This window comes from Mytilus galloprovincialis, chromosome 9 (genome assembly GCF_965363235.1).
Source record: "Mytilus galloprovincialis chromosome 9, xbMytGall1.hap1.1, whole genome shotgun sequence".
In the NCBI taxonomy this organism is placed as follows: domain Eukaryota; kingdom Metazoa; phylum Mollusca; class Bivalvia; order Mytilida; family Mytilidae; genus Mytilus; species Mytilus galloprovincialis.
This window is the reverse complement of record NC_134846.1, coordinates 49422329-49442165: the sequence shown is the minus strand read 5'-3', so window position 1 is coordinate 49442165 and position 19837 is coordinate 49422329. Positions and strand designations below refer to the sequence as shown.

The 19837-nt window shown below is 30.2% G+C and overlaps 1 protein-coding gene and 1 long non-coding RNA gene across 2 annotated transcripts in view; one reads left to right on the top strand and one right to left on the bottom strand.

Moving 5' to 3' along the window:
* Positions 1-18651, top strand: part of LOC143045196 (uncharacterized) — a 265357-nt gene extending 246706 nt beyond the window's left edge. The window contains exon 7 of the mRNA XM_076217539.1: positions 18244-18651. Within this exon, the coding sequence (XP_076073654.1) occupies positions 18244-18326 (83 nt within the window). The 3' untranslated portion in view covers positions 18327-18651. The remainder of the gene's footprint in view (positions 1-18243) is intronic.
* On the bottom strand, positions 5469-6539 carry LOC143046940 (uncharacterized). Its single transcript, XR_012969320.1, has 3 exons — positions 6441-6539; positions 5843-5932; positions 5469-5607 (listed from the first exon to the last, which is right to left on the bottom strand). It is a non-coding gene; the product is annotated as an uncharacterized LOC143046940 (long non-coding RNA).
* Positions 18652-19837: the final 1186 nt, after the last annotated feature.

The following is a 19837-nucleotide window of genomic DNA, read 5'->3' as shown; positions in this document are numbered from 1 at the left end:
AACAACGCGATAATTATTGTTCTATCTTTAAATTATGTGCAAGTTAAAACCGGAAGTCTTGTATGACTTAAAAGTTGGTCTGATGACGGAAACAATATCCGGACATCTTTATTTACGTTTTTCTCCCAAAATAACCCAAACTGAATAGTCATAAGAATAGATGACAAATGCGACTATGCATGGTTCCTATAGATCACAGAGGCATGATGATTAATTTGTTGTGGAAGGAAGAGAAGCGACACACGAAATAGGTCTTCTCGTTTAATAGTATAGATAGTAATAAGTAGAAGAAGGAAACTCGGGCGCACGATCATACATCATTGTCCTTATTAGTGGTGATATCTCTATATTAGTCCTCATGGTTGGCTATAAGAAAACTCAAATTCTTTTAAATTACAAAAAGTACTGTCAACTATATTCTTTTCGCACAATATGAAGTTTTTTGTTGAGTGAGCGCATCAAAGAAGTTCATAAAGATTTTATTTGTTAGTAGGATTGGTAAAACTTCAAATTTGGTTAAAAATAAATACGTATTTGACGTTGCAGAGAGAAAGAGAGATTACACGAAATAATTGATTAGTAACGCTTAAGCTTGTTCTTTTTTTACATTTACAACACTTTTGTTACTTTACAAAGCGAACGGAAAATGTATAAATATTTTCTTTCTTTCAATGGCAAAAACTTGAATAGCCTTTGAATCATTCCAAAATGATGCAAGTCAACAGCAAAATTCAGTCTTTTTCAAGTTCGAGTCAAAATGCAACCATGCAATCAATACGTAAATATCACTGTCCTTGCCCTATGAATCTGTCTTAATGCATGTCTTATTTCCTTACGGAAACACTACATCATAAATGCGTTTTACTTCCATTAATATAAAAGACCTGTAAATACACATTTCCGATAGAATAAGTCAAAATGAGGTTTATCAGGGCCCAGTTGTTCAAAAGTGTCGTTAAGCTAACGCAGTCGTTAAAGTGTCGTTAGAGTGTCGTTAAATTTAACAACTTCGTTAATTGTTGTTCAAAAAATTTAACGACAAAAATAATTATAACAAGTCGTTAACTTTAACAACTTCTGGGAGTTCGATTAAATATTTAAGTTATTGTTAAATATGGCCTTTAGACAAGTACCTGTTCCACCTCACAGAAAAGAAAGGCATTTTCTCCTGAAAGATGACCTTTCTTTGAATTTGTCCAATGAGGAGTTACGAGTTATTTGGTAGAGAGGGAATTAATTTCATTTCTAATCTAGTCAGTGATGATATTACAAGAAAAACAAAGAGAAACCATGCTCCCATTGTACCACAGATGGTCATGGTGATCCTGAGATTTCTAGCTACAGGCAGTTTTTTGCAAGTAGTTGGAGACACAATAGGTAAGATTTCATTTATATATTTATCATATATGATTTAAAATTAAGTAAACATTAGTAAAATTGTGTTAATTAATTGCTATAATAATCTTTTACTGATGTTTGAATGATAATTTCAATTTGTTAATTTTCGAATAATATGTAAACAAACGCCGGTAAATACACATTTTATTTTTTGTTCTTAAACGATCTCCCAAATTGTATGCTTTTGGTCTGTTTACAGGTTTGTACAAGGGAACTGTTTCGCGTATTGTGTTTGATGTGTTGACATCACTTTGTAACAAACGGGATCAATTCATCAAGTGGCCAAGGAATGTGGACGAAACAAGAGGAGACTTTTACCGTCTAAGTGGTTTCCCGAATGTGCTAGGGGCAATAGATGGGACACACGTCCGTATCCAGGCTCCATCAGAAGATGAAGCATCATTTGTTAATAGGAAAGGGGTACACTCTGTAAATGTGCAGACTGTTTGTGATGCTAAAGGTAAAACATTTCTCATCTAATATGACATTGACCTTCGTAAATAATAAACTGGTATCAACTTTTCAGTGTGACTAAGACCCCTATAGTCTGTCTCTCAGGAAATGAACATTTTACTTTCACTTTCACTTTCACTTTCACTCAGTTCATCTAGGATCATCTAGGACATGATTAGAGTTTTATATGGTTTACCTACTAAAGATAACTTAAAATATTGGTAAGTCAAATATTAAAAGAAGACATTAGTTTTCTTTAATGAGAAAAAGATTCTGTTCAGGGGCCAGCCATTTCCAAAAAGGGGGTTCCCAACATAAGATAAAGCCTGAAGGGGAGCTCCAACCATAATGTCCCCATTCAAATACACTGATAATCTTAAAAAAGGAGGTTTCCCTATCCTGTATCCACCAGTGCTGTTTCTGATATATTTCTTAAATTTCCCCCTTTCAATCCAAAAGAAAGAAACATTAACCTAGATTACCCTAGCTTTTGTACAATTTATAATTTGATGTTGCTCTGATGACTGGATCAGCACATTTATGCATTATGCAACATGCATTACAACTTTTAATTTGATATCATGGTTCCTAGTTTGAAACAATATAGTTGGTAAGTCTATACATATAAAAAAGAAGATGTGGTAAGATTGCTAATGAGACATTTCTCAACAAGAGACCAAAGGACACAGAAAATAACAATTATAGGTCACCATACTGCCTTCAACAATGAACAAAGCCCCTACAGCCTATCAACTATAAAAAGCCCTGGAATGACAAGGTAAAACAATTAGAAACTAGAAAACTAATGGCCTAGCTTTTTTATGCATTAATATTGTGCAATAAATCTGTTTATGCTATTAAAACATTTTTTTTCTAAAGATTATATATAATCTTTTACATTTTGCATGTAAATTCACAAACATAAATGCAAACTGGCCAGGTAGTAGTCATGATTCCCACATATTCAAGACTTCACAGGTATGTATTTTATTACAATGTTCATGATGTTTGTCATCTTTTATTAGTCATATTCTCTTTCAAGCACTCAAATCAATAATTATATATATATATAAAAAAGCAATGAATTACTTTTAAGGGGTGGCTATGTTTAAAAATATTGATGTATAAAAACTGAAAAAGGAATATTGAAAAATAGTCTTGCTCAATATGATTTTAGGTTTTCTAGTGTGACTCTCTTTCAAGCTGAATATATCAATTCAATTATATAAATGGTAGTTTTAACAAAACATTTGTTGTAAAAAGAAATATAAACCTTTATTTATAGGTGTGTACCTACATGGAAGAAAATGGTGGATAGGCAAATGGTGTATTGCCTGGGGATAGTGGTTATCCATGTCGACCATTTCTGATGACCCCATATCTGAATCCTGTATTAGATCATCAAAAAAAGTACAACAAATGCCACTGTTCAACCAGAAGTGTGATAGAGAGAACATTTGGGAGGCTGAAGAGACGGTTCCATATATTACACTCAGAGGTAAAGTATAATAGAATAACTTTTTATATAATGATCAGTGATAAAAAAATCTTTTCAGGGGCGAATCTAATGGGATAGATTTGGGAATTAATGTTGGTGTATTCAGTAGAAGCAAACTAATTTTTTTATAATGTGACTAATCTGCTCATTGTTGAAAGCCATACTGTGAACTATAGTTGTTAATTTCTGTGTCTATTGGTGTCTTGTCATGTGGATAGTTGTCTCATTGGCAATTATACCATATCTTCTTTTTTATATTTGCATTCATATGTTTTACCAAAAAGTTTAATACCCCAAAAGAAATGTACATAGGGTTTGTTTTGTGGTGTATTGGTCCATACTGTTTATGACTTAGGGGCCCAATAGAGGCCGAAACAAGCATTTTTCTAGTTTTCCAGACAATTACTTGTTTATTATTGTATGGTTCTCTCTGAAATTGTACCACAAGGTTCCATATCACAATTGGAAATTTGATAAAAAGGGGAAAATATGTATTAAGTATACAATTGGAAAACTAAATAATCCAGCAATTGATGTATAAAAACCTGACCACAATCAAGAAATGAATAGTAAGTGCTACTAACACAATACTTGGACAACATAAATTTTAATCAATTAATATATAAGTAAAACATCTTTCGAAATGCTTAACAAAATGTGATGTATGGTATACCACTATAGAGACATTTTATGTAGTATTATTTATATCTTACTATAGGCTCCAATGTTGAATATCATACTGTTAACTTTTATATTTCATTACTTTAACAACAGAAAATGGTCTCATTGACACTCATACAAGTGATCTCACAGCTTTCTATTTTTATACATTGTATATACATACACACATGCAATGCCAACATTTGAAATACTATAAAATACTACTTTAGAAAAATGTTGATAAGAAGACAATTATTAAGTGTAAGAAATTAAGTTATGATGTTTTTTTTTTTTATTTCAGATAAGAATGAAACCAGGCAAGGCATGCAAAATAATAATTACTTGTGCTATACTCCACAATATATGCATTTTGTTGAATGAACCAGACATTGAAGATGATGGAGTAATTGTAGGCAATAAGGGTGATCTTGGGGAACATTTCAATGGTCATCAAGATGGAAGAGATGTTAGAGATCATATTTCCACAACATTTTTTAATCATTGAAAATCAGAAATAAATCATGACAACATCTTTTAATACTCTTTTTTATCAATAACAATGGAATAAGAGAACAAGAATCATCAACACAGACAAATAAACAAATAAAAATTAATTTTGACTAAGCTTCTGTATTAAGTAGAGCATCTAAAATCATGTTTTCACTATCAATAGTTTTCTTCTGGATCATCATGTTGTAAAATTGCATTTATCTTTGAAAAAGTTCCATCTGCAGTTCATTTCTTTTCACGTCACTTTCTAAAACAAGACACTGTAGCTCATACACATCATCTACAGTCCGCTTTTTTTTCTTCTTCTGCATACTTTCACTGAAATATATCGAAATTTTACTATTTGGTATTTTTATTATAAAAAACTAACTCAATATTTAGTAGATGTGTTAATATTATATCATTGCCAATGAGACAATTATTCAAAGAGACAAAATGACACAGATTTTATTATAATAATATCACTATTCCCAGCCTTTAACAATGAGAAAACCTAATACTGATTATCTCTTATGAAATAACTGACTTGACAAGACCAATGTGGAACAAGTAAAAAAAAAATGAATAATGACACATAAGCTTACAACAAAATTAAACAGACAACAACCCAAGTCATATACTGTTTTACAGTCTCCTTAATTGGGACAGGGACTACCAAAATCTGAAAATGGTAAATGTGTTTGTAAGAACTCTATTGTTCCATTCTAATCATGGTTACGCAGTGGGGGATACAGAACTTCATGGGGGGGGGGGGGGGGAACTGTTTGACATAAGGGGTGCCCAATCCAGTCATGCTTCACTGATTCCCTACCAAATAATTTATCTTAAAACAAACTTGGAATCTGTAGGAAAAAGTTATTCTCATCAGACTCACTAAACAACTTATGTAAATACATCATAAACAGTGCTGTATTTTAACATATGAAACACATACCTGGGTGGTTGCTGAGTGCAAGTCTGTTTTTGTGCAGGTACAGGTACAGGTAGGCTGGCATGAACAGTAGCACTAGAAAGTGCTAACTCCTCATTTCTCTGGTGAACCTGCTCCAGTCTCCTTATCCAGATACTCTCCACAGAAGATGGTAAATCTACAAGTTGACAATTGTTTTACATAAAGATTTTGATTAAACTTGAAACATACTGTTACATAAAAAAAAATAGAAGACTTTTTTTTATTAAGATTTTTTAACACATGCAACGTCATAATATATTATTGTCAACTTATTTCTATCAAAACTTATGCTTTATCATTGCAACCTCATATAAAATGCAAAATACAGAAAATTACTAAACCATTAATGAAATTATCTAAGTAATAAATACCATCAACAGTCTGGCATGTTGGAAAAGCATTCAGAGCTGGAACTGGTGAGATGGGTTCAACTGTAAACATTTGGTCAGATGTTATGCTGTCTGAAAATAATGTAAAAATACTTGTTTTATTTAAAGAAGTGACTTGATACTTTATATATTCTTCATAATAGAACAAAGTATACAATTATTACAATTGTTTCTTTCTTCCCAAATTTTCATATCAATATATAAAAATTTATTTGACAGTACAGTTTACAGATCTGGAATACTTGTAAAATAACATAGTGACTGACATTTTCTAAACAATCCTTGCTTTTTATAAACCTTCATTATGAACTGATCAGACATAATTTGGCATGTTTGCTGTATAATTATGAAAACCATGCATATGGATCTGTTTATAAGTTACTATTTCAAGGCTTCATATATTAAATCAGTTCAGTTTACAAATTGATTGCACTTCTTAAATTTGAAGAAACTTGAAATTTCATGCATACTAATAAGGTATCACAGGCATTCAGACCAAATCTACTCAATATCTACGAAATACAATTTCTTAAGTAATTTATAGTCATATGTATAAACTATGTAATTTATATATACACACCTTGTGAGTGTCTGCTGTTACAGGTGTCTTGGTGAGAAATACCTGAAAAAAAATCATAACTTTTTTAATATGATAAGGCACAAAGAAAGATAACTCAATTATGTTTTTTATACTGCATGCTATTTTGAAAAGGACTATATAGACATGACACAATATCCGCGGAAAATTAATCATTGCAAGTGCCTTGAAGATGGTATTAACAAATTAATATTAATTCTATAATTATTATACCTGGAAGTAAATTAATTTTGTATGAATTTTTACCACACTTTATCTTTTTTTATTTTTTTTCAATGTGGCAAATGTTGACATAAAGGGCATTGCAAATTTGACCGCCATAATACAATGGATAGCAAACTTCAGCATTTAAATACCATCTTATCCATCTTTAACAACAATTTGATTAGTAGATGGTTGTTCTTTCAACAATATCACATAAAGGAATTATATATTAAATAAAAGGTAACATGAATGTCATACTAAGTAATCGCAAAACACATGAATCTGATTTTAGAACATTGGCGACTTCTGAAGGGATATCCTTCTGTCATAGCAGACGACAGCTTTGGTTTGGGGTTTTCTTTGTAACTTTAATAAAGAAAACAATAAAACAGACAAATTTAGGTAAAACTAAGGAATGAAAATTAAGTAATATTTAATACTATTTCTCAAATACCAACCGACAGAGGTCTCCATGCCACCGTCTATTCCCTTGAATGAGGATGTATCTTTCATAGCATTGATGATGTTTTCCTCAGCCATACTTATAGGTTTGGTTGATGGTCCTCCCCCTGTTTTATTTCTCTCCTTTCTCTCGTACGTAAACTTTTCCTTGGCATCTCTGGTTAGATTCCTGAATTTGGTTTTAACAGTTGAAAGTTTCCTGTAACTAACCCCCAGAGCATTCACCTCGTCTGTTATTTTGGCCCACATCTTGTTCTTTGCATCTGCAGTTATGTCAGGGCCAAACTTTCCTCTCAATAAGCCTAGCTCCTCCACCACTCTTCTACTGATCAAATTCACTTCCATACTTGTGAAGTTAGTCCCTCTAATTCTTGGTAGTTTCTTGTTGGGGGTTTGTTGTTCAGCCATTGTTAAACAGGAAGTGGAAGAATTTTGGGGATTGATGGGAAAATGTTTAATTAATCAGTTGTTAAATTTTTAACAAGTTGTTAGTTAACGCAGTCGTTAAATATTGTTGAACAACATAATTTAACACAGAAATTAACTAACAACAATGTTAAAATTTAACGAGTTGTTAGGCTTAACTAGTCGTTAGCTTAACGACACTTTTGAACAACTGGGCCCAGATGGTTAGCCTCATTCTCATCAAGGTTAGACACATCAAAATGTTGACCGAATTACAATTAAGCAAAAATTAAGATATGTTTTTTTTGATTCAAATTAGTATAGCTGTAATTTTGATTTTAAACGATCAAACAGCGGTCTTTAACAGTTGTTTAAAATATCTGTTATATAAAATACATTTATTCTTTTGATGTTTTAAAGAAATTATTGTCTGTAAAAAAGGGTCTCGTCGGAAAACCATTGTATATGTCTGCCGTTTGATATCAAACATGGATAGCTAAACATAAAACATAAATTGATTTTTAGACTCATCAAACAGATTCGTTTGTTTGTTATGTATTCAGAGAAACTCGTAAGAACTATTGCACATATAGCACGTGTATCATAATGTAACGGCATGCTTGACAGACAAACATTTTACAACAGTGTATTACGATACAATATTATGAACTTAGATATTGATGTGTCCATTTAACCTCTTTTTTTACTTTTCTTTAGTCGCATTTGCCACTATTTTTACTGATGTATGCTATCTAATTTCAGTTCTTCCGGTTAACAGTAAATGAATAAATTATTATATTTGATTTTTTCACTAGTACTCACTAAAGGTACACGTATACATATATGTTGAAATCGTAGTATGTACTGTTTAGAAATATTTTAGGCCATCTGTTTGAATACCAAAAACGCTAGTTTATTTCTTGTTACTAAATATTAAGAAATAAACTGAAGTAATTTCTATTATAAAGGTCCAAGTAAAAACAGAAACACAGTACATGAAACATAAATCAATGAGACTCACGCTAATTTCAACTATGAATAGCATAGAATAGAATAGAATAGAAAGAGAAGAGAAGAGAAGAGAAGAGAAGATAATAGAAAGAGATCATAAAAAGAACAGTGCATCGACTGTCACCATATTCTGCTATGTCTGCAATGTTAACCATGTTAGACCAATAATTTAATGCAATTAAAACACATCATACAAACTCAAATAAACGAATACATAAGGGTTTAATATATAACAGGATAAATATTTGTTCAAAGTAAGTTAAGACACAAAACATTAGAGCGATCAACATGTTCCGTGTGAAGAGTTAATTACAATTTAGTATTTTGTACCGTCGTACGTCGTTTTCTAGTTTAGATACACACTTGATTATGATGTTATTTGGCCGTGTTTATTGTCAGTGTATATGTTTATTGTATACTGCGTCATCTGCGTGAATACGTTTCCATTATTTTATCAAACAACGGATTGCCTCTCACCTAAATTTACAAAAGTTTATGCAACTTAAGAAAACTGATTTTTCATCTTACTCCACTCGACCTTACTTTTTGCTATCATTTTGGTACTTTGAAAGGCTGTTATTTTTGCAAACACCAGACTTGGGGTCAATAACATTGGAATGTAATTAATTAAATTACACATTACATTGCAAAAATGATCAATTACACTAATTACACATTACACGAGTTTTTGAAATGTAATTAATTAAATTACAATTACTTTACTAAAGTAATTAATTAAATTACACATTACATTTTATCATTATATTTTTTTAACAATATTATACATGTATATAAAATCCATGTCTAAAATATGCATGACGTACCGATAAGCATAGTTTAAGCGTTGCATTTGATAATCATTTGTAATTTTAATGTTTTGTTATTTAGTCTGCATATCTCTGGTCTGAACACTTTGACAGCAATTCTAAAGTTTTTCGACAGGAGCTTATGTAGCAGTTATTGCTTGATCAGAACATGGAAGTTCCATGATTAGAAAATGTGTTGATAAGAGAGGGAATTTGTTCATAATTACTTGCCAATACATTAAGGGGTATTTTGACATCTCAGAAATGAAATCATTTAGATAAAACATAATATAAATAAAGAAATTATAAATAAATTAAAAGTTTGGGTTTTTTTACTTTAAAAATATTAAATAGTGTGCTTGTCACAGTATTGAAAATAATTTTTAGTACAAACAATTTACATAATGTCTTAATATTAGCAATACATGTATTTCACTAATTAGATAAAAAAAACATGTAGAAGTGGCATTGTCCCTTGACATTTTAATCTGATTAATTGCTGTTTGTTATTACAGCTATTAATTTTTATTTCTATAATCCTTTTGTGTATACTAATTTGACAAAATGATTGTGTGCAGTGATTTTAAATTCTAATTACCTATATAAGAAAAAAAATTCACTGTGACACATTGTTTTTTGGTTTTGTTTAACAAGGTGGTTAATAACTTAATATCAATCTATTTAGTTAACAAAGATCTTTCTAAAAAACTGAACAACACATATATAAATATTCTCACATTTTTTTTTAATTATAAGACTATTAAAAAAAAAAAATCTGTAGGTCAAATAAATAATATAAAAACTTCAGAATAAATTACAGACTTCATATATTAAAGAAGTATGTAATATCAATATTTTAAAAACAAATATAATTTAACAATTTATATTATTAAACACAAAGCCTTATCTTTAACACAATAAAAGTACATGTAATTGAAATGTAATTCAAAAGTAATTGAGCATTACATGCTTTTTCCAATGTAATTAATTAAATTACCATTACATGTAATTAAAAAAATGCTCAATTACACATTACATTCAATTACATGGAAAATTGTAATGCATTACACTTAATTACCATTACATTTTCAATTACCCCATCCCTGGCAAACACCTTTGTAAAGTTTATGAACTGTGCAAGGTTACTCGTTCCATTTCCCGCAAACATCGTCCTTCGTTAGACACTACTAAGTAAACGTTAATGTGTTGTACACTTACAAATAATACAAAATCAATACTCTGTCTGTATCATGATAATATTCGCTAAAAACGTTGAATGATAACGTCATCATAAAAAAAATACCTGCGTTGCGGTTCATCATAGACCTTATACAAGTAAACTGCCATGACATATATTAATAACGTGAATTACTATTTTTCTTAGAGAAAAAAACGCTGTTTGTACTATAATGAAAAAAAGACATATATTATGTCATTTGCTATCATAAAATATGTCGATATAATGTTATATATCTCTTCTACAAACAATGACGGACTGATTAGGCAATAGAGGTATGGCTAAATCTGGCATTTCCCACGCGGCAGTACCACATATGCTAAGAAGGGTGTCAGTGTGATTGTACGGGCTGTATAAAAATGAGAACAAGTCCAGTGTGAAATTGTAATTTGTACAATTGTTCCATCTTCTGTAGTTATTTTATGCTATAAAACATTTCTAAAGGTTTATAATTGTCCATTTTTTAAATTTTATCAAACAATAGATATAATTTTTAAAGTTCATATACTGAATCGCCTGTGATAGTGACACAGATTTTATGATCTTCAGTTACATGACTGTTTTTCTATTCTTAGTTTAATAATAGGGTTTCTATAAAAAAAATACTATGCAAAAGGGATTCTCTGTCTATAATTGAATTTAGACTTAAATTTAATCATCTCAATTAAACATTTCGATTTAGTTGAACCATCTGTTTGGATAGCAAATACGGTGATAACAGCCATATGTTATTTTGTATTTGCTATTTCACTGATGGAATTTTTAAGTATTAGTAGCTAAGAGAAAATAAATTTGTATAAGATTTATAATTTTATTGAATTGACATTAAAAAAATGAATAAAAATTAAACTTTTATGAATTTAAGTTGTAAAAGTGCTATGCCTTGGGGTAAATATTTTGGTCTTTGTGATTTTCTAAAAAATATTTAATGGGACCATATTATTGTCTAGTATGATAAATACAACTAATTAAATTATATTGATGCACGGACGCAGATTTGGCATTTCATAAGTTATACCAAATATGTTGCATTTGTTTCAAAGACAAGACCGAGCTAAAAAGTAGTTGTTGAGACAGTTTTATTTCATCTTAGTGTCTATCTAACCTAACTTAAGGCTAAAATTCCTTCACTTGTCCGGTAAAAATTAAATATATTACGTGAAATAAATAAAAAAAAATCCAGTGAAATCTTTCTGTAGATTCTTAACCCCTGCCGATTGATTGGCTAACGAACAGTTTATTTAAATGAGTATACATAACAGAAAGATCAAATCAGATTAAACATTTATGAAGCTCTTATAGGATTTGAATAAATGCGTTTATACGGAGAATAATATGAATAAGATGTGATTTTGCTGCAGAGTACATCTGCAGCAGAATGATTTTAAACTGATAACAAATTGTTACAAAATTTAAACGCATAATTAGTGCTTAACCCAAATTGCACCGAGTACCAAATTGCACCTATTGAAATCTTGTAAGTTTTCTTTTTTTTTTCAACTTCAGATACTTTACTTCACTATAATAGTTTTTAACAAATCCTCTTAATGTTACAACAATTGCACTAAGGTTCTGCCCTGTATGGTTAATTACCAATAAAACCAGGGGATTTCATTGGCAAACTTTTTATAATTCTACATAGTATTGCGTGTTAGTTACAATTTACAGAGTAATAGCTACAACATATGTGCATTGCTTTACTTAACAATGAAAAAGAAAACGGAACTTTGACCGTTTTTTGTTTAGCTTTTAGTGTCTGATTAATCGAAAGTGAGAGGGCATGGTTTCGATCAGATCAGGAGGTCAGCATAATCGAATTATGATTGTTTTTTAGATAGTATCTTAGCATTCAAATACACTAACCATTGAATAATATACTATATCTGATATTCAAACAAAAAATTAAAGAGCAATTTTGTTTAGAAATTTTTCTTCTTTTTATTTCAATGATTTTTTTGTGATTCTCAAAGATCTAGGTCAATCAAATGTAAACAAGACAGACAGAGAATCAAATTTCTAAAATTTTTCTTTGAAATTTTCTCAAAAAGGAATTTTTCGGATGATATAAAATTTGTGTATCAATTTCGTTTTTTAGGACTGACATCATATTCACATATTTGGTTTTCTTTTCTGATAAATAAAAGCATTTATAAATCACAAAGCAAACAGTTTAATATACATATTAGTACATAATATTCAACATCTTCAATTTTGTACCCTGTTACAAGATTTTTCAGACAAAAAACATGTTGACCAATATTAAGATACATAAATATTTGGTGTAATAATTTCCAATAATTTTTTACCCATGTGCATTCAAAGAAAAAATGATTATAGCTATCAGATTTGAAACATATCTCAGTTTTCACTATTAACTACCTTCCAGCGGTACAGATTATGGTTAATAGCTAAAATATTATGCAGTAGTTTCCATCTAAACATTTTAAATCTATTATCTTTTAAAAAAAGAAAGGTAAAAGATAGATTTTTCTTAATGAAATATATGACATTTTCGCCTGATAGTTGTTTTTTCCATGAGCAAAAACCCACTGGGAGCTCTTTATTTGACCTGATTATAATGTTATAAATTTCTTTAAAAGTGATTTTGTCTAGATTATAATACAATCCATTACAAAACATTTTAATGTCTTGTGTTATGTTGATTTTAGTATGTTTTGATATATTGCTCTTTAATTTTTGGATCCAACTTTTGGGTAAAGCTTTTCGAAGAGAAATTAATTAAGCGATCCAATTTTGTTTCTTTTTAAGTTTATCTAACATTTTATGAGAAATTTCTCCTTTATCATCAATTACATCATTAACAAAAATTAGATTTTCCTTTACCCAATGACTATAATATAAACTTTTGCCACATGTTTTTATATATTGGTTTCCCCAAATAACTTGCTTTCTTATTTCCCTATAATTTTCAGGTTCTTTTGTCTTTCCTCCTCCATTCTTAATCCAACATTTCAAAATCTCAAAGTAAAATGTAGATACGTTTTTAAGGTTTTTTAGTGACTTATGAGAATTAAGATTCATTTTAAATATCAAATTATTTTCCCCAAACTCTCTAAAATAAAAGGTAGGTATGATTTTCCAGTTAGCGCAAGTTTCATCAATCTTTTAACCCAATTGATTTTAATAGCTTCAATGTGTGCATCAATATCTGTCATTTTTAATCCCCCTTCAATATAATCTTTTCTTAACACTGAGCGTTTAACTTTCTCGCTACCACCCTCCCATAAAAAATTAAATAAGATTTTTTTAAATTGACCTATAATTTCACTGCTTAGATTTATCAATGAAGCAACATATGTTATATTGGGAATAACTAGTGTTTTAATTATAGTTGTTTTTCCTATCATACTCAATTTTCGTTTCTTCCAATCATTTAGTATCCTTTCTGATTTTTCAAACTGTCTATCTATATTAAGTGTTTCACATTCTTTTTTGTTAAGGCCAAAATAAATGCCAAGACTTTTCACCTTATCTTTCCAATTTATACTTTAAAATTTGTCTTTGCAGTGTTTTAGTTTGCCTAACCATATACCTTCTGTTTTGTTTCTATTGAGTTTAAGTCCCGAAAAAAATCCAAAAGTTTCTATTAAACTAAGTGCATGTTTTATTTATTTTTTAGACCTTAAAAAGAGAGTTGTATCGTCTGCTTGCTGTGAGATTTTTAGGCTATGAGTTTTTTTATCAATTTTTATTTGTATCCCTTTCAGATCATTATTATCTCTTATTCTACAAGCCAGTATTTCAACAGATAAAACAAACAATAACGCGCTTAAAGAGCATCCTTGTCGAATTCCCCGTTGAATCCCGAAGGTTTCAGAAATCCACCCGTTATTTAAAATACATCCTTTTATATCATAATAAAGTGTTTTGACCCACTTTTGAAAAGACTTGTTAAATCCAAATTTTTTTAATGATTCCAGCATGAAGTCCCATTCGAGTGAATCGAAGGCTTTAGAAAAGTCAATAAATAATATAGTTCCATCAATATTAAAGTTTTCAGCATAATCTATAATATCTTGAATTTGGCGTACGTTGAATCCTATATATCGATTTTTAACGTAACCATCTCTATGTATAATTAGGGGTAAGATTTTTTTTAGTCTTTGTGCTAAGGTATAATATAATAAGTTTTACATCAGTATTCAACAAAGTAATTGGACGGTAGTTATCTAAGGACAAAGGGTCATTTTTTTTGAAAATCAATGATATTATCCCAATCTTTTGGGTCTCAGATAAAGTTTCATTATCATAACATGTGTTAGAAACATTCAATACAATATGCTTTAATAGAATTAACGGTACCAATTTTCTTGCACCATATGATTTGGCCAAAATTGTCGATAAAACTCAACTGTTAAGCCATCTTTGCCTGGAGTCTTATTTAGTTTCATATTATAAATAGATGTCCCCGAGGGTATCACCAGCCCAGTAGTCAGCACTTCGGTGTTGACATGAATATCAATTATATGGTCATTTTTATAAATTTTCTGTTTACAAAACTTTGAATTTTTCGAAATACTAAGGATTTTCTTACCCCAGGAGTAGATTACCTTAGCCGTATTTGGCACAACTTTTTGGAATTTCGGATCCTCAATGCTCTTCAACTTTGTATTTATTTGGCTTTTTAACTATTTTGATCTGAGCGTCACTGATGAGTCTTATGTAGACGAAACGCGCGTCTGGCGTATAAAAATTATAATCCTGGTACTTTTGATAACTATTAGCTCTTCCAAATTTAATTTACCATCCACTTGTTTGCTTTCACAAGGATTTAAAGAATGATCAATGGGGGTATTTTCTATGTATGTCTTTTAAATTTCAGTTTCGGGACATGTACTTTTGTACAAAGATTTATAATACTCTTTACTTACATCTAATATTTCACTTTGATCAACAGTAACCTCACCGGTTTTGGTCATTAATTTATTAATAGTAAGTTTTCATTAAGACAGAGAACAATTTGTATTCTCATGATTTGACCTTATACAAGTCTTTCAACGTATGTTCATGTATCTAAATATACACAAAACGTTTTCAGTAAAAATCCACTGATGTAGAAATCCCTTGAAAAATAAAATCTACGGAAACATGGCCATGTAACGTTCACAAAAACCCATCTTTTAAAAACGAACAAATAAAATATGTAACAATCATCATTTTCTTAAAAAAAAAAAAAACAAATACTAAGCATTGTTAACTAATAATTGTTCTAAATATTTAAAAAAATAAAACAAATCATCAGTTATTGAATTTTGAGGGTGTGAACTTAAGAAGGATGTATTTTTTGTACTCCCCATTACAGAATCATGGATCATTTAGGATCGTTAGTCTATCTGTCAGCAGTTAACATGGTTAAGGTTTCAATATGTATTGTACGTACTAGGTATACTACAGTTACCTTTATTGATCTCCAGTAAATGACAAATTGATGCCAACGGAATACTTCATATTGTGTTATAATTTCCGTTAAATTTGATTCAAATCAGACTTCTTATTTCATTGATGACACAACTATGAACTAACAGTAGTACGTGATTTGGTTAAACTATATACATTGATCATTGACGCATGGCTGATAACGCATGGGTTAATTTCTCACAGTTTGTGTTATTTTGATTCATTTACAAAAATATATATATACACGTTTGAATTATTCAATGACATTTGTTAATAGAATTTTTAATGATTGATACACTTAATGGAACCATATAAATATATCTGTAACTTGTCTTCTCAAACTGCAGAGATTGCTGCCTTGGATGATTCTTGTGTCGCCTTGGATCCTGCTGCAGATCAATGTGCTGTAGACAACTCGGAATGTAGAACTGCTAAATGCCAATGTAAAGTCACGCATTATGTAAATGTAGCAGCTTGCGCAATCAGTAAGGCTAAACATATTAACTTATTTTGTAACTAATTACGTTTGTATCAATATTAAATGACAAATCAATTTTAGCTCTACCAAAAGGGGCTTTTGTACTGTTTTTGTCTGAATTATCTTTGATTACCGACTACTTACAAATCCCTTTTTGATTCTAGTGTCTCATTGTAAGAAAAGAACAATTTTAAGCTGCGTTCCTTTCAGTATCATTTTGTTTTTGAAGCTTCTGGGTTTATATGCTTATATCGTGTAATCTTATTTAGCGGAAATTAAACTATACACAAGATACCTTCACAATTTATGTGTTAGTCATTAAAAAAAAAGCTTTGAGTCTGTTTTTGTCATTGCAAATGTTTATTTAAATACATTAATTAATTGGGCACGTGCACATTTTTGGTTAACAGTTAATGAGTTAACCAGTGTGATTAATATTTGAACTTTCTTGGTTTTCAATATCTGTTGTATCAGCCTTTCTGATCACAAAAGAAAATTATTCTTATATGAAATGATTGCTTGTAAAACTTTATAAACATTATTCATATATATAAATGATGTGCAATCAAAATAACCCAGCTTGCCGTGAGTGATATAGTGGTGTTTCAAGAATTTTGAGGGAATTATATATATCTTTTATAAAGTCACTGTTAATAATAAGTACTATTCACAATTGTAGACTCTTTTCGATTGATAGTTTGACGTAATATATTGGCACCGTTCTAGTGTTTATAACCAGATGTCGAAATTAAATAGTCTATGTGTTAGAGAACAGTCACAATGACCTATACCTAATATTTTCTGTTTGTTTTTAATTAAAGGAAATGAGTCCAAAAGCCAGTTGTGCATCAGGGGAATGTGTAACCCATGCTTCTTGTGACTCTGGTACTAGTAAATGTGTTTGCGATGCCGGTTACGATCCATCACCAACCATCAGACCTACCATGTGTAAGTTTCAGTTAGGTTGTAATATTACATTGGTAACATTAGATAAAAGCTCAATGATGTCACCGTTACATTTGATACTAAATCGTTTCATTTCTATGATCTCTAAATTAATGCTGTCCTTTTCTTCTTATCCAAAACACATAACAAATTCAATCGAATTCTTAGTAAGAAAATACTCAACTCTACTACGACTTATGGTATAGCGTTTTGTTTATTTGACGTTTATTTCCGTTACTAACTACGACCACAAAGTTTTGTCTATATCTGCATGTACCTTAATGTTCTTATTGTAGAGTATTTATAAATTTAAATGTTTTCTACACACGTTTCCTATTCGTTCACAAATTCCCCAAAAATAAAAAATATCGCAAATTTAAACATTTAAAAATCAATCAATAATATCAAGTCAGTTTTAGCATTTCCTTAATCAAAGTTATATTAAATCAGTTAGGAAAATAATATTATACCACTGCTGGTGGATGTTTCGTGCTCGATGGTATCATATACCCAGTAGTCAGCACTTCGGTGTTGACATGAATATCAATAATGTTGTCATTTTAATAAATTTCCTGTTTCAAAACTTAGAATTTTTCGAAAAACTAAGGTTTTTCTTATTCCAAACATAGATTACCTTAGCCGTATTTGGCATAACATTTTGGGATTTTAGGTCCTCAATGGTCTTCAACTTTGTACTTGTTTGGCTTTATAAATATTTTGATATGAGCGTCACTGATAAGTCGTAAGCAAACGAAACACGCGTCTGGCGTATTACATTATAATCCTGATACCTTTGATAACTATTATAACTTTTTGCAGGTAGTGGTGTTGTCAAAGTCATAACTCAGGCATACATGTACCTGGTACCTTTCCTTGTATCCATGATGTTGCTTCTACGATGAATGTTTTTTGAAATGTTTTGTTTTTCGATATTTTATGAGTATGTATAATATCTATATTTGTATGGTCGACTTTCTATTTATCTATATAATGTTTATGATGCTTATTGAAACCTTATATCGATAACAGACAAAATTCAGTATTAACTATTGTATTGTATTTAGTTACCAGAAAATTAACAGCTTTATTTTAATCGTAGACCTACTGTAGTTTTCCCCACATTGTAAATACATTTGATAACACTATGATAAATCTTGTTTAATATATTTTTGTTAATTACAGACTATGTTTAATACTTATGCCTAAATCATTAAATATTTTACGGATTGTCACTTTAAATTAAGAGTGCGAAGTTTTGATTACCTGACAATATTAGACACGTATGCAAATTCACGTTAAACATTCATATATAATGTTTAACTTGGTTTGAAATGGAAGTAATTATTTATACTCGACGGATTGACGTGTCGCATGTCAATGAAGGTTGTTATTGCAATGCAGCTTGATGTACATTCGATTACGTAATATGTATATTAAAACATTTGTTACCTTTTTGTGATTTCATGAATCAAAAAGGGTATACATTCTGAGTAGAAATAAACATCAGAAGTATTATACCATAATCAAAAGATAAGAATGAAAATTAAGACATTAACAAAAATCAACAAAAAGTAGCAAAAAGAATTTATTGAAATAAGCATTACAGATTTTGTTTGTATTTAAAAGAAGAACATAATAGACATATACAGTGTAATAAACATAAATGAAGGTTGTAAAATTGCACGATGACTAATAGTTGCTATTATCTACACATTTAATAAAGATTGACTACATCATAGCATAACCAATATAATTTCTGTTCAACATAATGGCACCGAATAAAAGACAGCCGAAAGTACTAAAGTGAAATTCAAACTTATAAGTCAAAAATAGATTAACAATGCAATGGTAAAAGAGAAAAATACCAACGGACAAACAATAGTGCACACACCCAACATTGAAGACTGAGAAACACGTACCCCGCTATTAACTTGGAGCTCCAGAATGGAAAGCAGATCCTGCTTCACAAGTGACACCTGTTGTGTTGCTAGTTTTATTACACATTTTATGCCTGTGTATTTTTGTTGATTTTTCAACGTATGACTGTGTATTTTATTTTGTCGGATGAAAAGAGGGGTGGGGATGTGGGGGGAGGGGAGGGGGGTCTTATGTTGTATGAAACGCTGTCTCGTTTCCCGTTCATTGTCATTATTATTTTTATGTATCGTTCATTCTATAATTAATTAATAAATCACAACTTCTCTGTTCGGATGGCATAACCATGTTACTACCGAAGTAAAAAGCATGATGTAAAGAACAAGTGTGCAGAAGTTGAAATATATATATTTATATAACGTTGATAGTCCTAAATGTGAAGCTTTACTACAGTAAATATAGTCCATTAGAATGAGATGCAGGTCAGATACACCAAACTGGAAATACATGTACACTCCATACACTGATAATGCTTTAA